Consider the following 13,112-nt stretch of genomic DNA (forward strand, 5'->3'; position numbering starts at 1 on the left):
AGGAATTTTACTTTGCCACTTGTATCTCTAACCAAATTAGTTTATTATGAGGTATTGTTATTCGTCGTACGAATTTGTTCCCTGTCACATCCAAATGGCACCAAAGACCGTAGAATCTATTGCATAATTGCCATTTAAAAGCATCATTGATGTTATTGGTCCAAAGTCGTTCATCAAGCAAATGCAATTAATGTAGGCCTATTATAACAATGTCTTACTTTCCAAAAGGGGACATCTTCGACTTGGTGTGTTCAGAGCAAACTGGAAACCTTTTGTAATGAATGAGTCAGTCGTGTATTCTAGTTGTTTAGAACAAAACGCATTTCCTGTCTATATTATCATGCGATTAGATTAGAGATGACTGTACACATAGCCTGCGTCTTTATATGCAAGCCTATATTTCATATGCGTAAATGAAACAACAAACGACATACTTAAATCCTGAATTGAGTTTACTTCTGCGTCCAAAACACACTGTTTTATCTTTCACTGAAGAAGAATCTCCAGGGCCCAGTGGCAGTTTCATCTAAAAGGTTGGGTTGGTTTTGATGCGGCATGCAATTCATGGGAAGGCGCAAAATGTGTTTTACGCCGCATGCCGTTTTTTGTGATTGGTGGAGAAAACTTGGCTGTACTCCGCTTCCCCTCATGAATAAAAGAAAGCTCAGACCAAGAGCCTATCCGCGCGCGCGACAACCCCCTACGCCGTGCGCCAAAGTTATCACTTAAACTACTCCCAACCTTCATGCAGACTTTGTCATCAAAAACTACCAGAGCTTTTAGGAAAACGCTGCAAAGAATTAAGTAACCTTTGCGCACTTGAGAGTTAAGGGACACCCTCCTCCCTCTGTACACCCACAGTGTACCTTTTTCTCCGCAGTCCTGTTTCGCTCATGCTCCCCACCGTGCTACATCAGAAGTAAGTGTGTTTTACGGTTTTGGGGGGTTTCGTTTTCAGAGATTCATCCGTTTGGATGAGTATAGGCCTATTTGTCATTTTCATTTTTTTTTTGTTGAGTGGACTGCACTTGTTTTTTCATCGTCAAAACAATTACCACAAACAAGTCTCGACTTAGTTTAGCCGATGAAATATTGGCCTTGTTTTGCCTGCTACTTTTAGCTGTAGAATGCAGTCGTCTTTGCCAGGAACAGTACCTCGAATGATGCGACCAGCGCCTGGACAAAACTATCCCCGCACTGGCTTCCCTTTGGAAGGTAGGTGATGCATGCAATTTACAAACATCCATCACGGTCGAAATTACTGTATCATTCCAAGCAACATTTATTACTAATTTAAAGCACTTTGTTTATCAACAAAATGTGCATTTGATTTGGGCCTTTATCCTCAATCACATTTGAAACAGCAAAATGTTGTCTATAGTTATACAAATTGAAAGGACAAGTTAGGCTAGTCATTATTTTATACACGTTTGCCCTCTCTGGAGAGACTTTGTAGACTACAATAGGTTTTACGAAAGTCAAACTTATATTAGAATTTCACAATGGCCATGTCTGGGTGGTCGATTATGTGAATGTGTATGTAAATAGACAAACGTGTGAATAAAATGTAAAGGCTCAAATTATTTGCATTGATTAATCGTCCGTGGGAGCGTCTCCCAGACAAGGTTCGTGCTCAAGTAGCTCCAATAAAATCTCCGAGAACACGAAGCTTGCAAGTTATCCTAGATCTGGGATTTATTGAAGTGTCCTGGTGCTGGAAATAAAAGTAAAATACACATCAAAACGACGAATCAAAGGATTACATCAATATTTGTACGGCATGGCGGTGAATAATGAATCCGGACGAAGCAACACACTTCACAGCCACTTCAATACCGGATGGGACACTCAAGTGCCATCTGGCTAATTCTACCTTCAAGTCGAATATTTTTCCACAAAATAACTTGTCGATTCTGTTGTAAAATGCCTATTTTTGTCATTTTCAATTTCAGTAGGCTACGGATTCGTTCACTTCACGCGTTATTGGAAATGTGTCCAATTAGTTTGAATGTAGTAACAGTGGGTTTAGGCCTTTATGTTGACGTTTTTATGGCTACATTTCATTTCTGAATAAAATAGCCTATAGGCTACATTCATTTATGTGTATATATAGACTACATAAGTATAGGCCTAGCCTACATTGTGCAATAGCCTTCCACTAGATCGTATAGCCTCATAACAATTGCATTAGGCATCCACATGCCACATCCACATATGATATTAGCCTATCAAAAAATCTTTCGAACGTCACAAAAATATGCTAAATATTCAGACATGTAGCCTATAGGCCTAACGATCAAACAGTCATCATTTGCACTGTAAAACAATATGCATTCCGAAAAATATGTTAATGCCAATGTTGCATTTGGTGTGTGTACACGAAATGTTTTCACAGTAGGCCTTCTTTCTTCTGCACAGTGTCAACTCCCCTGGGTCAAGGTCGGGTAAACCAACTCGGTGGAGTGTTCATCAACGGAAGACCACTGCCAAATCATATCCGACACAAGATAGTGGAGATGGCCCACCACGGTATCCGTCCCTGCGTGATCTCTCGACAGCTACGAGTTTCCCATGGTTGCGTGTCCAAAATTCTTTGTCGGTATCAAGAAACAGGATCGATCCGACCCGGGGCAATAGGAGGAAGCAAACCCAGAGTGAGTTTGAGAAAGTTCGACCTCACAAAACAACAACCATTATTATTACACGCTAATATCCTAAAAATATCCAAATACATTTAATAATATTATTATTAATAATGATATTAATATTAGCCTATTCTTATAATTATTCGTATAATTATTATTCTTATTATCATGACTGTTTACCGTTATGGACCTGAGTTTTCACACCACCAAATATTCAAACTGTAACTGGACATCCAAGGTATTTATTGTGGATATTGTATTCCATTCCATGTTTGTTGCTTACCTATTTATTAACCTGCCATTGAAATTGACAAAAACGAGCAATTTAGTAGCATATATTTCCGGTGCCTTGAGACTTTGAAGTTTACTAATATATATTCAAAAAAACGGAATTAGTCAATTCAGATTTTATTTTTCAGTACATTCAACCTGTACTGAAGACATTTTTCTCGTGCTCTTTCTCCTCTCATTTCCTCTTTTTGTATTTTCTTTTCTATTCTTCGATTTCTATTTTCTGCATTGTTCCTGCTTCTCATTTTCTTTCTCGTTCTCTTTCTTTCTCTCGTTCTGTTCTACTATCGTTCTGCGTAAATTAAACCCAAAAGCAGGTAGCAACGCCCGATGTGGAGAAACGGATTGAGGAGTACAAGCGCGAGAATCCCGGCATGTTCAGCTGGGAGATCCGAGACAAGCTGCTGAAGGACGGGGTGTGTGACAGAAGCACAGTTCCTTCAGGTGAGGCCTCATCTGGTAAGCAACCCTTTTTACTACACAAGTGATGTTTGCTCATATATATTTTGTTATACTTGTTCTCCATAATAGTGGTCGATATAAAACCATCACAAACATTATGTTGATGACATATTTAGAACTACCAGCATAGTTTTATGTCGGCCAAAAACAGGCCTATAGTGTCACCTGGACTTTATTGTATTAGGTTATTATTTCGATTTGTTTACATTTGTTTTAGCCTGTGTGTAATGACTATGCAATTACCCTAGGCCTACCTTGTTTTTTTTTATTCTTGTAGTGAGTTCCATTAGTCGTGTTCTGAGAGCTCGATTTGGGAAGAAAGATGATGAAGAAGATTGTGATAAAAAAGATGAAGACGGAGAGAAGAAAACCAAACACAGCATCGATGGCATTCTTGGCGATAAAGGTAGGCTAATTCAATTGGATTACATTCGCGTTTTAAAACACCCTCTTACAGGCCTATACACAACATCCTGTGCGCTCAATATGTTGCAATATTTTGTTCAGCATTGTTTGTTTGTTTTGTTCATGGAATGCACTTCCTTAATTTAAAACGGACCTAATTGCTCTTTTGCACACATTTGTGATTTTTTCGTGGTGTTAAGCTGTTTGCCAATACAAGCGTAACTAGACCTGCTTAATTATTTATATGAGCCTTGACGGAGGGTATTTGTGACTGCATTCATTTGCACAACAGACTCCTTTGGTGCTGGTAAATGGTCCCTTGAAACGGCAACTGACAGATGACCGATGTGACAATCAATATCAATTACGACCAGCAGGTTGCAGCGATTCTTGATCCTGGACATTAGCCTATTTAGGTAGCGCGTGTATACTGCTTCATAGCTGGGTATTATCATAGTCCTATAGGCTAAATAATATGTAGACTAAAATAAACCGGAAGCTAGTGATTTGCTAAAAAGATAAACGTGCCCCAATTGTAGCCTAATTCGTTTTTTTATTAGGATATATTCATTTGTGTTTAGGCCTAGGTCTGTTTAAAAACGGCTTATTATTATTTGTTAAACTTTTTTAGTTGTCATTTTTTGGGTCAGTTTTAAACATATATTTTTTTATGTGGAATATTTAGGCTACAAAGAAACGGGTTTATCTTTTGTCCTGGCGCTTTTTTGAAGGGACCTCGGTATTATATCTAGTCAAAATACATTAGATCCTGTGTCTGAAAAAAGACAGGGATTTACAAATGAAATGATCAACCATTTTGTAGCCTATCTGTTGTTTAAACGGTCGCACAAAAAGCCTTTCTCTAATGCGACAGCCTCTCTAAACTTGAAGATGAACTTCAGTTCTCAAGACTTCCACTCCATTGAAGGCAAGGATTCTGAGGTACAAAGGCAAACCCCTCAAAAGCAGGGCAGCGAAAGGAGAAGTGGGACGTTTTTTCACACTTAAAAACCCGCAAAGAAAGGGGGAGAAAACTTTGGACAAAAGGCCAAGAGGAGAACGAAAGGCGAATGAATTATTCAATCCACCCTGCTGGTATATAGTTTTGTAATATTATAAAATCGTCTGTTGGAATAGATTAAGCAGTGGAGGGTGCAAAATGTGTTTCGATTGTTGTTTGGAAATGCGTATGCTTTTTAGAATCGAGCTATTTTGTGTTCTAACTGAACCCTTACTGATGTTTTCTCAATGAAGGGGGTAGGGTAAATGGGTATGTAAGTGAATGTAGACTAGCCTATAACATATTCTTAATTTATTTCACAAACCGATTCATTGATAGCTGTTTATAGTTTGTTGTCTATGGGCTCGTGTCATGAAATGGCCTGTGTTGTTGGTTTATCTCGAGCATGAAGTGCCTGCACCTTGTTAGTAAATCTGTACATAACTGACCTATGGGACATGACAGCAGTTCATTATGGACTACTGTTTATTTCACATATCGCTATATGATCATGACGTTTGCAGACAGAACGCCTCTCCATGATAGCTCGACAGCCGTGTTGAAACGGGTTCCACTGCCAACAGTTGACCCGCCAACAATTGACCCGATTGAGGGCCCAGCGGGGGCTGTAGCGCTTTTGATTAAACCACAATTCTTCGTTAGAAATCTTTAGCCAGATTGGCTTCAAACCACGTTGTCATAGGCCTATTTGTCAGTAGCCTAGCCCATGCATACACCGTGTGAACGTGACTAAGATTGGGCTATATAGGCTATGGATATATGGCCTATAATGTACATTAACCCATAGGCCCCGTTGTAGATCCTGTGTTCTTTTTGACATGAAATGGTCTCGCAAACCCTCTGTACATTTTTTGCCCACGTTTGGCTTTTGATGGTGACATGTTGAAACCAGGCTACCAACTGTCCCATTTTTTTTTTTCTTAAAAAGACTCATCTCTGCGCTTGTTTCATTCTATCATCCGGCTGGCATTTAATAATGTTAAGACTTATTACAGCTCGTAATGAAACCGGTGTCTGTTGAATAGGCGTCTGTGTTGGAGAGGGGTGTAATAGCTCGCAGGCATGGTAAGAAATGTATTTATCCCCTATCAGCCCTCACTCTTGGAGTTTCAAGCACAAACGTTATGTTGAAGGGTTTTAGAGCAGATTAAATTGAGCCTTTTATTTCTTTTCACTTTCATCTCTAAACGGCCCACTCTGCAGCTAGCCGCAGGCACAAATTCATGAGATTTTAGGTTTCTTTTATAGGCTATAGTTGTCGAGATTGTATTCATATATTTATTTTGTTTTATGTCATTTTTATTTTGGGATTGCATTGGAGCATATAACTCTTAACATGCCAAACTCGAATCTGGTGATGGAAATGTCAATTTTAAGTAAATTGTACAGTTTATATTGCAAGCAAATTGCTAGATGCATTGGCTTATTAGAATACAGCGGGGGTGGTTTCACCAAACAAGGGGGCATCGTGTTTGAAGTCTGAGCTTTTCAAAAATAACCGCTGCTGTCCATTCTGATTTTAAGTTGACTGCGAAAGCTTTGGGTTTTGGGGAAGAAAATGCTGCAGTTGTGCTCCGTAAAATAGCAGGCCAAATGTTTTCCATGCATGCTGATATTGACAGATTGCATTAGCACGTATTTAAACACTGCGTGAGTGACATGTTTGCCAAGTTTAGAAGGGGACTGCTGATAGTGGCATAGGTTGCCCCTTCCAAAGAGCTTATGTTGAGATGTAAAGATTTATGATATGACGTTTTGTTACACTAGAGTAGACTAATTATAAGGTAATAGTCTCAATATATGTTTACAAATAGATTGTAGGTAATTATGATCGAGATCAAGGATTTATTACGTTATCATATCAATGTTTAAAAGATTGCATTCAACCGATATAAGGATATCTACATTGATCATCCCATTGGCATAGCTATAGTCTATGGTCGATGACTGACCTAATTTCAAATGATGCATTGGTGCTGAGAAACTGCACACCTAAATGGTGGCTGAAAGGAATGTATCGGTCAATTCATAAAGAACAATTGGTTTTGATTAAACCAACACGCACCATCTTCAGCCCTCATGTGTGATAGAAGGGGCAAATGGACACTTGAACAAACGGTCGGATTACCTGAGGTTCTCAATCTAATCAACTAGGGGCCAGGCGGGATTTGTGACTGTTGTGAGTGGGATCAGAGGAAATGATCGAGGCCACAAGGAGATAGCGAGATGTCACTCAACCCCAGGCCCCAGACACGGCCGTTCTCCGTATTCAATTTCAAACAACGTTTAATACGCATCTTAAAAGGAGACATATAACCTAGAAAACGCGTTTGGAAATGATAGATAGGCTATACCGACAACTCAAAGAGCGACCGAAAGTACCCATAAACCCATGATATAAATGGTCTACTTATTTAAAGGGTTATAGAAATAAGAGGAGATATTGCGTCACATTGAGGAGTCATGCAATACTGAATAAAAACAAAAGGCTGCCATATTACATATTCCGGAGCATGATCTGGCATGCGTGCTGCTTTTTCTTCCGAGACAGTTGTAGAAAATTGAAAATTATATTTAGGAGTCCGAAATAGCCTAAGCTTCATTGAAAGAAAAAGGATGCCTGGATGTGTCGAAAGACCACTTCAAACAAATCCATCTAGAATGGTGGGAGAGATTTAGTGAAAGTATGGGGAAGTTATTTAGCTATTAATAAAAAAAAAATGTCCTAAGGCATCGAGAGTGACTCCATCTGCACTTTCTCGCAGCTATTTGGCTGGGTTGAAATTGAGGGAGACCCAAATGTTGGGTAGAGATAACACAATCATCACAGGCTTGGTCCTGTGCTGAGCATCAATGTATTCAACTCGGATTAACCTCCCCTTTTCCCCCTCGCTGCCTCTCCAAATTTCATTGGAATTTACATGGCGAGATTTTTAAGAAACATAGCCTATAAAAAGCAAAAAACAACAGGCTGCCTGGAATATTTTAATAGCAGAGGGGGTTGCATCAGTTGTCATAATAATCACAAATAATAATGATAGCCCAATAGACATAATAATGATAATAATAATGATAATGATAATACTAATGTATGCTGGTTTTATATATATTCCTATAACTGTTATTTCATTCTAATAGTATGCTGATATTAAGATATTATGTACACTTCTACTTAAAACCTTTCGATTGGGTAGGCCTATCCGTGACCAATGCAGTTAATATTGATGGCGTTTCTCCTTTAAACGTTTCAAGACCGAAATAATAATCATATGCCATTTAATTCCACTGTTGGGGCAAGAAATATAGTGTTTTTTTAGAGGTTTAACAAATGTGCATGGGTAGGCTATAAACCCGTCCCGTCGACCAGACGGAACTCTATTACACGGAATCCCGATAAAACCAAGTGACATAATTCGTGGAACAAATCAAATTAGCCAAACAAGCAACAAATGACCATAATTTACTATTTAAAAGTCTTTGTTAAGCATGTTGCATCTCTTTAATGCATGGAATAATAAGATACCCCATTCATCGGGTGAACTAGGGCCTAGTGCTTTTTAGGCCACATAGGACCTATACTAAAAATAAACATGGGGAGATGTCAAAATCACTCACTCCCCAAACGAGATTTAAGAGGCAACATAATTCTTCTGTAATTTATTTAAATCAGTTTTGTTAAGCCTGCTTCCCTGACATCAAACAATATTTATATACGTTCATTGAATAAGGGGTCATGGTTTACATGCTTTTGTGCATCTTACAGGCAGCCCAACACCTTCACATTCCCCCCCAAGAGCATTCCTTAGAATGTATTTAGATGGTCGTTACTAAGCAAGAAACACCATGGGGGGGGGGGGGACTGCATTAAATTAGTATACACTCATTAGATTATGAAAAGGATATTATGATGGCGACATATATTTTTCCCTTCCACGACTTAGGCTATAGTCTACAGCAACATCACAGCAGCTGATTGAACGCATCTTCAAAATGGACAGGGGGAAATCTTACGCTGATGACACATTTTGTCCTGCCAATTCATAAGACATAAGGCATATAGAGAAAGAACGATCTTAGCGTAAGCCTCTTCATCACGTCGAATATTAATGTGCAATTATACCCCAATGCTCGGGTGACCCGCTAACCTGAGGCAGACCCTGGGGTTTTCATGAAGGGGATTTCGTGTTGTGTGTTTCAGACATTTTAAGAGAAGAGAGGAGGAAAAAAGTAGGTGAGGAAAAGTAGAAGCGGCTAGAGGAAATTGAGAGGCTTATAGTCTTTGATCCTTGGGTGCTTTTGCTTATCAGAAACATTTGTGGTGACACCAACACAATGGGAGTTCATCATATTACAGACTGCCAGTGCTGCTTTCAAGCCTGCCTGTCTATTAATTAAAGCACTTTTGCCATGTGGGACAGGGCCTATATGGGTGCACATGCTACCAGCAGCGAATACTTCTCGAATCTCTGATGGGTTATTTAAAGGGACAATCTCCCCTTTTGGGCGACTTAGGAAAATTCCAAGGTCTTCTGTAGACTACATGGGGATTTTTTTCTCCTCATATAAAGGCAAGTACATAATCCTTTCCTGCTCAATAACTTTAAAGGAATTAACTCCCCCCTACCCAAACATTCACCAAATCTCAAGGTGTAGAACTTTCACGGAGTTATTCATTTTACTTTAAAGTAGGCTTAACTGTCCAGTGAAAATCTCACTTTTAAAAGTTCATATTCTGTTAACTCATACCCAAATAATGTTGTTGACTTGTCTTATACTCGTATTTGTGGTCAAAGCATAAATTGGAGATAAAACACTTCAAAAACCCCATCTCAAACTTGTATCTCAAACAGACCATTTAAAAAAATGCTTGCTATTTCCTCATGGAGAGTGATGTCATCCTGCCTCATTGGCTGAGCTAGCCAATCAGTGGTCTACTGGCATTCATATTTTTAATGACCAATATACATCCACACCATTCTATTGTTGGGGTATGCCCAAACAATTTCAACACAGCAAAGCTGCTTTTTAACATACCTAATTACCATTCATTTTAAGGAAAAGTATTTTGCTCATATTCAAATTAATTATAGGTCATATTTCATATAGATTGGAAACACTGGACATTTACTTTAAATGTATGTATAATGTTACATTTAATTTCCATTTGTCATTGACATCAATTACATTGAAAAACAGTTATAGTTGGTTGGGGTCAGGGATGTACTGGGCAGCTTGATGGGGGACATGGCCCTGCAAGATCTGAGGAACAAATCGGACAAACGACAAGGAAAAACTCCTGCTGACACCAATAAAAGTATTGGCCTCCGGGCTTCCTGTGTGGTGTCGCAAATAGTGTTTTTGATACCACGACTCGCCATCAGTCTATTGTTGTACGCTGCCCATAAAATTGGAAGGCCAAGGAACTATTGTTGACCCCAAATGAAGACCGTTCATCAGTTGATGAGGAAATGGGCTTATGTTTAGTCGTGCATGTTCGTTCATCAAATATACAGGCCTATATGCCTTTTAACTTTGAAACTTAGTTAATATAGCCTATATTCATATCTGATATTGAATGTTTAATTCAATTCAGATGAAGCCTAATCTGTTATTATGTCCAATTGAATAAACATGTTATTTAATGTATAATTTTAACCGCATTATGATTGAAAACATTTAAATACATTTTACCAAACTGAAGCACAAATATTGTCACTATTGTAGTAGGAAAAATTTAGCCTGGGCTACTTGTTGATTTTCCTTTTATTCTTCATCACTTCCAACTGCATCAATGGCGTCTTTGAGAAAACCAATATATAAAGAGGGGCAACTAAACTGGGAAGCGGTTTTGAAAGAGAGAATAGCAGCCCACTTCTTTGCCATGGAGTGTTCAGTAGCCATTCCTTAATCCTGCTTTCATTTTGCCGACAAATGCCAAGAATCTTGTTTGGTGACCCAATGGGAGACTGATCAGTGAACAAAAGGGAAGCATTTCACAAAGCAGAAATGAGCAAAACGAGGTTCAGGGCAGTCAGAAGCCTTGGGCAACCATTAAGCTCCGTTTGCAAATGATAGCCAATGGGACAAAGGAAAACACAAAAATCTTAAGCTATACAAATATGGCTAAACAAATGGATTGACAATGTCACCAAATGTATTGATGGTTAATTGAGCCCTTGGTGAGACTCATAGTGATTTTTGGAGATGTCTTTTTGTGCAGGGTTATCGAGGGTGTTTTGTCAAATTTCAAGTAGCCTACTTTACTGATGGGGCATTTTGGGGATTTGTCAATAAAATTTAAATCAGTAAAATATTGCACCAAACACATAATGTAATCGAAAATGACATGACACCAAGGCCATTCATAACAGCCTACCGAATAACGCTTGATGGTGCAGAATGTGGCGGGGCTCGAAGGTGTGATGTAACGGTTCAATATCGAATCAGGATTTTGGACTGTGTACTTAATTTAGAAAATAGGTCTGGATCGTATCTTTGAGGAAAACATGTTAAATTAACATCGCCAGATTCTACTAATCTACATTTTTCCCTCAGTTTCAAGCTGCACCATTAAGACCAGGCATGTATCCTACAAAGAAAAGCAGACCAAATAACCACCTACAGAATAGCCTATGAGTGTCGACCACGCAATAAAGACCAGTGGTTTCCTTTGCGTTTGCCTGTCTGCTGTGTTAACTTGATATTTTGTGCATGACTGGTTTATTAGACACCGCATGTGTGGGGATTTGACAGCGGCTCCTGGGGTCTGGATACCTTCAGTTAAATCCAACTCATTTCGCTCTCTCATGTAATTCATCCGGGGAACCTAGGGAGAAGGCCCACGGTAGGAGAGGTATCTTAAACCCTTTCATCTCAGCCTATAATAACTGGACCATAACAAGCTCTCAATGCTCAGGTTGAAACCATATCATCATACCATGAGATCATTCCAGCACAAGGTTAATTAAGGTCGAGACTGCTGAGTTTACCTAACATAGCTGTTAAGAACGTCCCATATAGCCTACTCTTTTAAAGTAGCCTACAGTAACCTATGATATTGTGATTGATAATAACGGTATATTTATTTAATAACCGTAGTATCATTTATAATAACATTATTATTAGTATTTTAAAAAATCTGTAAAATAAGCATTTCGCTGCACCTGCAATAACAGCTTTAAAATAACATTTGATTATTATTATTATTATTATGTAAATCAAACTGTTATGAAAGAGGTTTATTACAGTGTTTGCCAAAAGGATCATAATACAAAGGCACTGCATATGATAGAATATTAATTATGTATTGATAATGAACGTTTTTTGGGAAATGCTATATTGGGATGTTTACCTAGCTCACTCTGTGCAAGTTAATATTTGTGAGTTTGCTGTGGCCCATTTCCAAGAACGTAGATCATGTTCAAAGTGACAGAAACAGGATTGAATCAGAGAGGAATGTTAATATGAAATGTTCAAATTGAAATGAACTCACACACCAAGGGAACCACGTTACTTTTGCCCAGGTGGACCTGTAAGGAATTGGAGGTATAATGATATCTTAGTTTGTCTACACAGGCACAAGAAAGTCATTCTACAAGTGTATTTGTCTAGGATTCGACTCCCTAAACGCAAACGCTGTTCAAAATGCACAAATCCATTCTAATTGGGTATGAAATGACCCTAAATATATAGAGATTAAGCAACCATTAAGCCCCTAAATTTTCTTCTAAAATAAACCTTCAAGCTGTTGAAAGGTTTGAAAGTGGATTAATGGTTCTATATAAGTCTTTGCATGAATGTAATTTGTGCCACTTATTTTACATGCCATCCTAAAAAATATATGTGAGAATATATTTAACCAACTAACATCAAATAATTTATATTCACTTTAATTAAAATTATGTATTTTTACACGCTAACGTTATCATTGTACACTCAAAGTTACAGTTCTGGAGTGATTGAGGTTATGCAATGTAGAGCCCTAACTATCTTTCTAGGCCATGTTAAGTGTGTTGTCTGCCCAATCATTAGTGTCTGTTTGCGTTATATAAATGTACTTTCAGGAGAACACACATTAAAGTTAGAGACTCATTGTAGGTTTTATCCAGGTTGTATCTGTGTAATAGTTCATAACTCCTCTGTTAGTGTAAGTGACCAAGGAGCTAAACGTCAACTGTTTGTGTTTTGCCTTTTAGAAGCCTCTTTGTAGCTAAACCAGCTTTTTTGGTTTGGCCTGAAATCCCCCTGATGTGTGTCTACCCACTCAGTCTATTGATATACAAGCAGTC

General features: G+C 38.4%; 1 protein-coding gene across 2 annotated transcripts in view; it reads left to right on the plus strand.

Annotated features, from left to right (window-relative positions):
* The first annotated feature begins 686 nt into the window (after positions 1-686).
* The window catches only part of LOC115166120 (paired box protein Pax-7), a 62,333-nt gene continuing 49,907 nt past the window's right edge, over positions 687-13,112 (plus strand). The window contains exons 1-5 of one of the 2 annotated variants that reach the window (XM_029719831.1): positions 687-919; positions 1,121-1,215; positions 2,419-2,654; positions 3,251-3,380; positions 3,676-3,804. In XM_029719831.1, the coding sequence (XP_029575691.1) occupies positions 894-919; positions 1,121-1,215; positions 2,419-2,654; positions 3,251-3,380; positions 3,676-3,804 (616 nt within the window). In that variant the 5' untranslated portion in view covers positions 687-893. Of the gene's footprint in view, positions 920-1,120; positions 1,216-2,418; positions 2,655-3,250; positions 3,396-3,675; positions 3,805-13,112 lie in introns of both variants that reach the window. The other variant, XM_029719830.1, reaches the window with a different exon arrangement.

Source organism: Salmo trutta, chromosome 28 (genome assembly GCF_901001165.1).
Source record: "Salmo trutta chromosome 28, fSalTru1.1, whole genome shotgun sequence".
Taxonomy (NCBI): Eukaryota; Metazoa; Chordata; class Actinopteri; order Salmoniformes; family Salmonidae; genus Salmo; species Salmo trutta.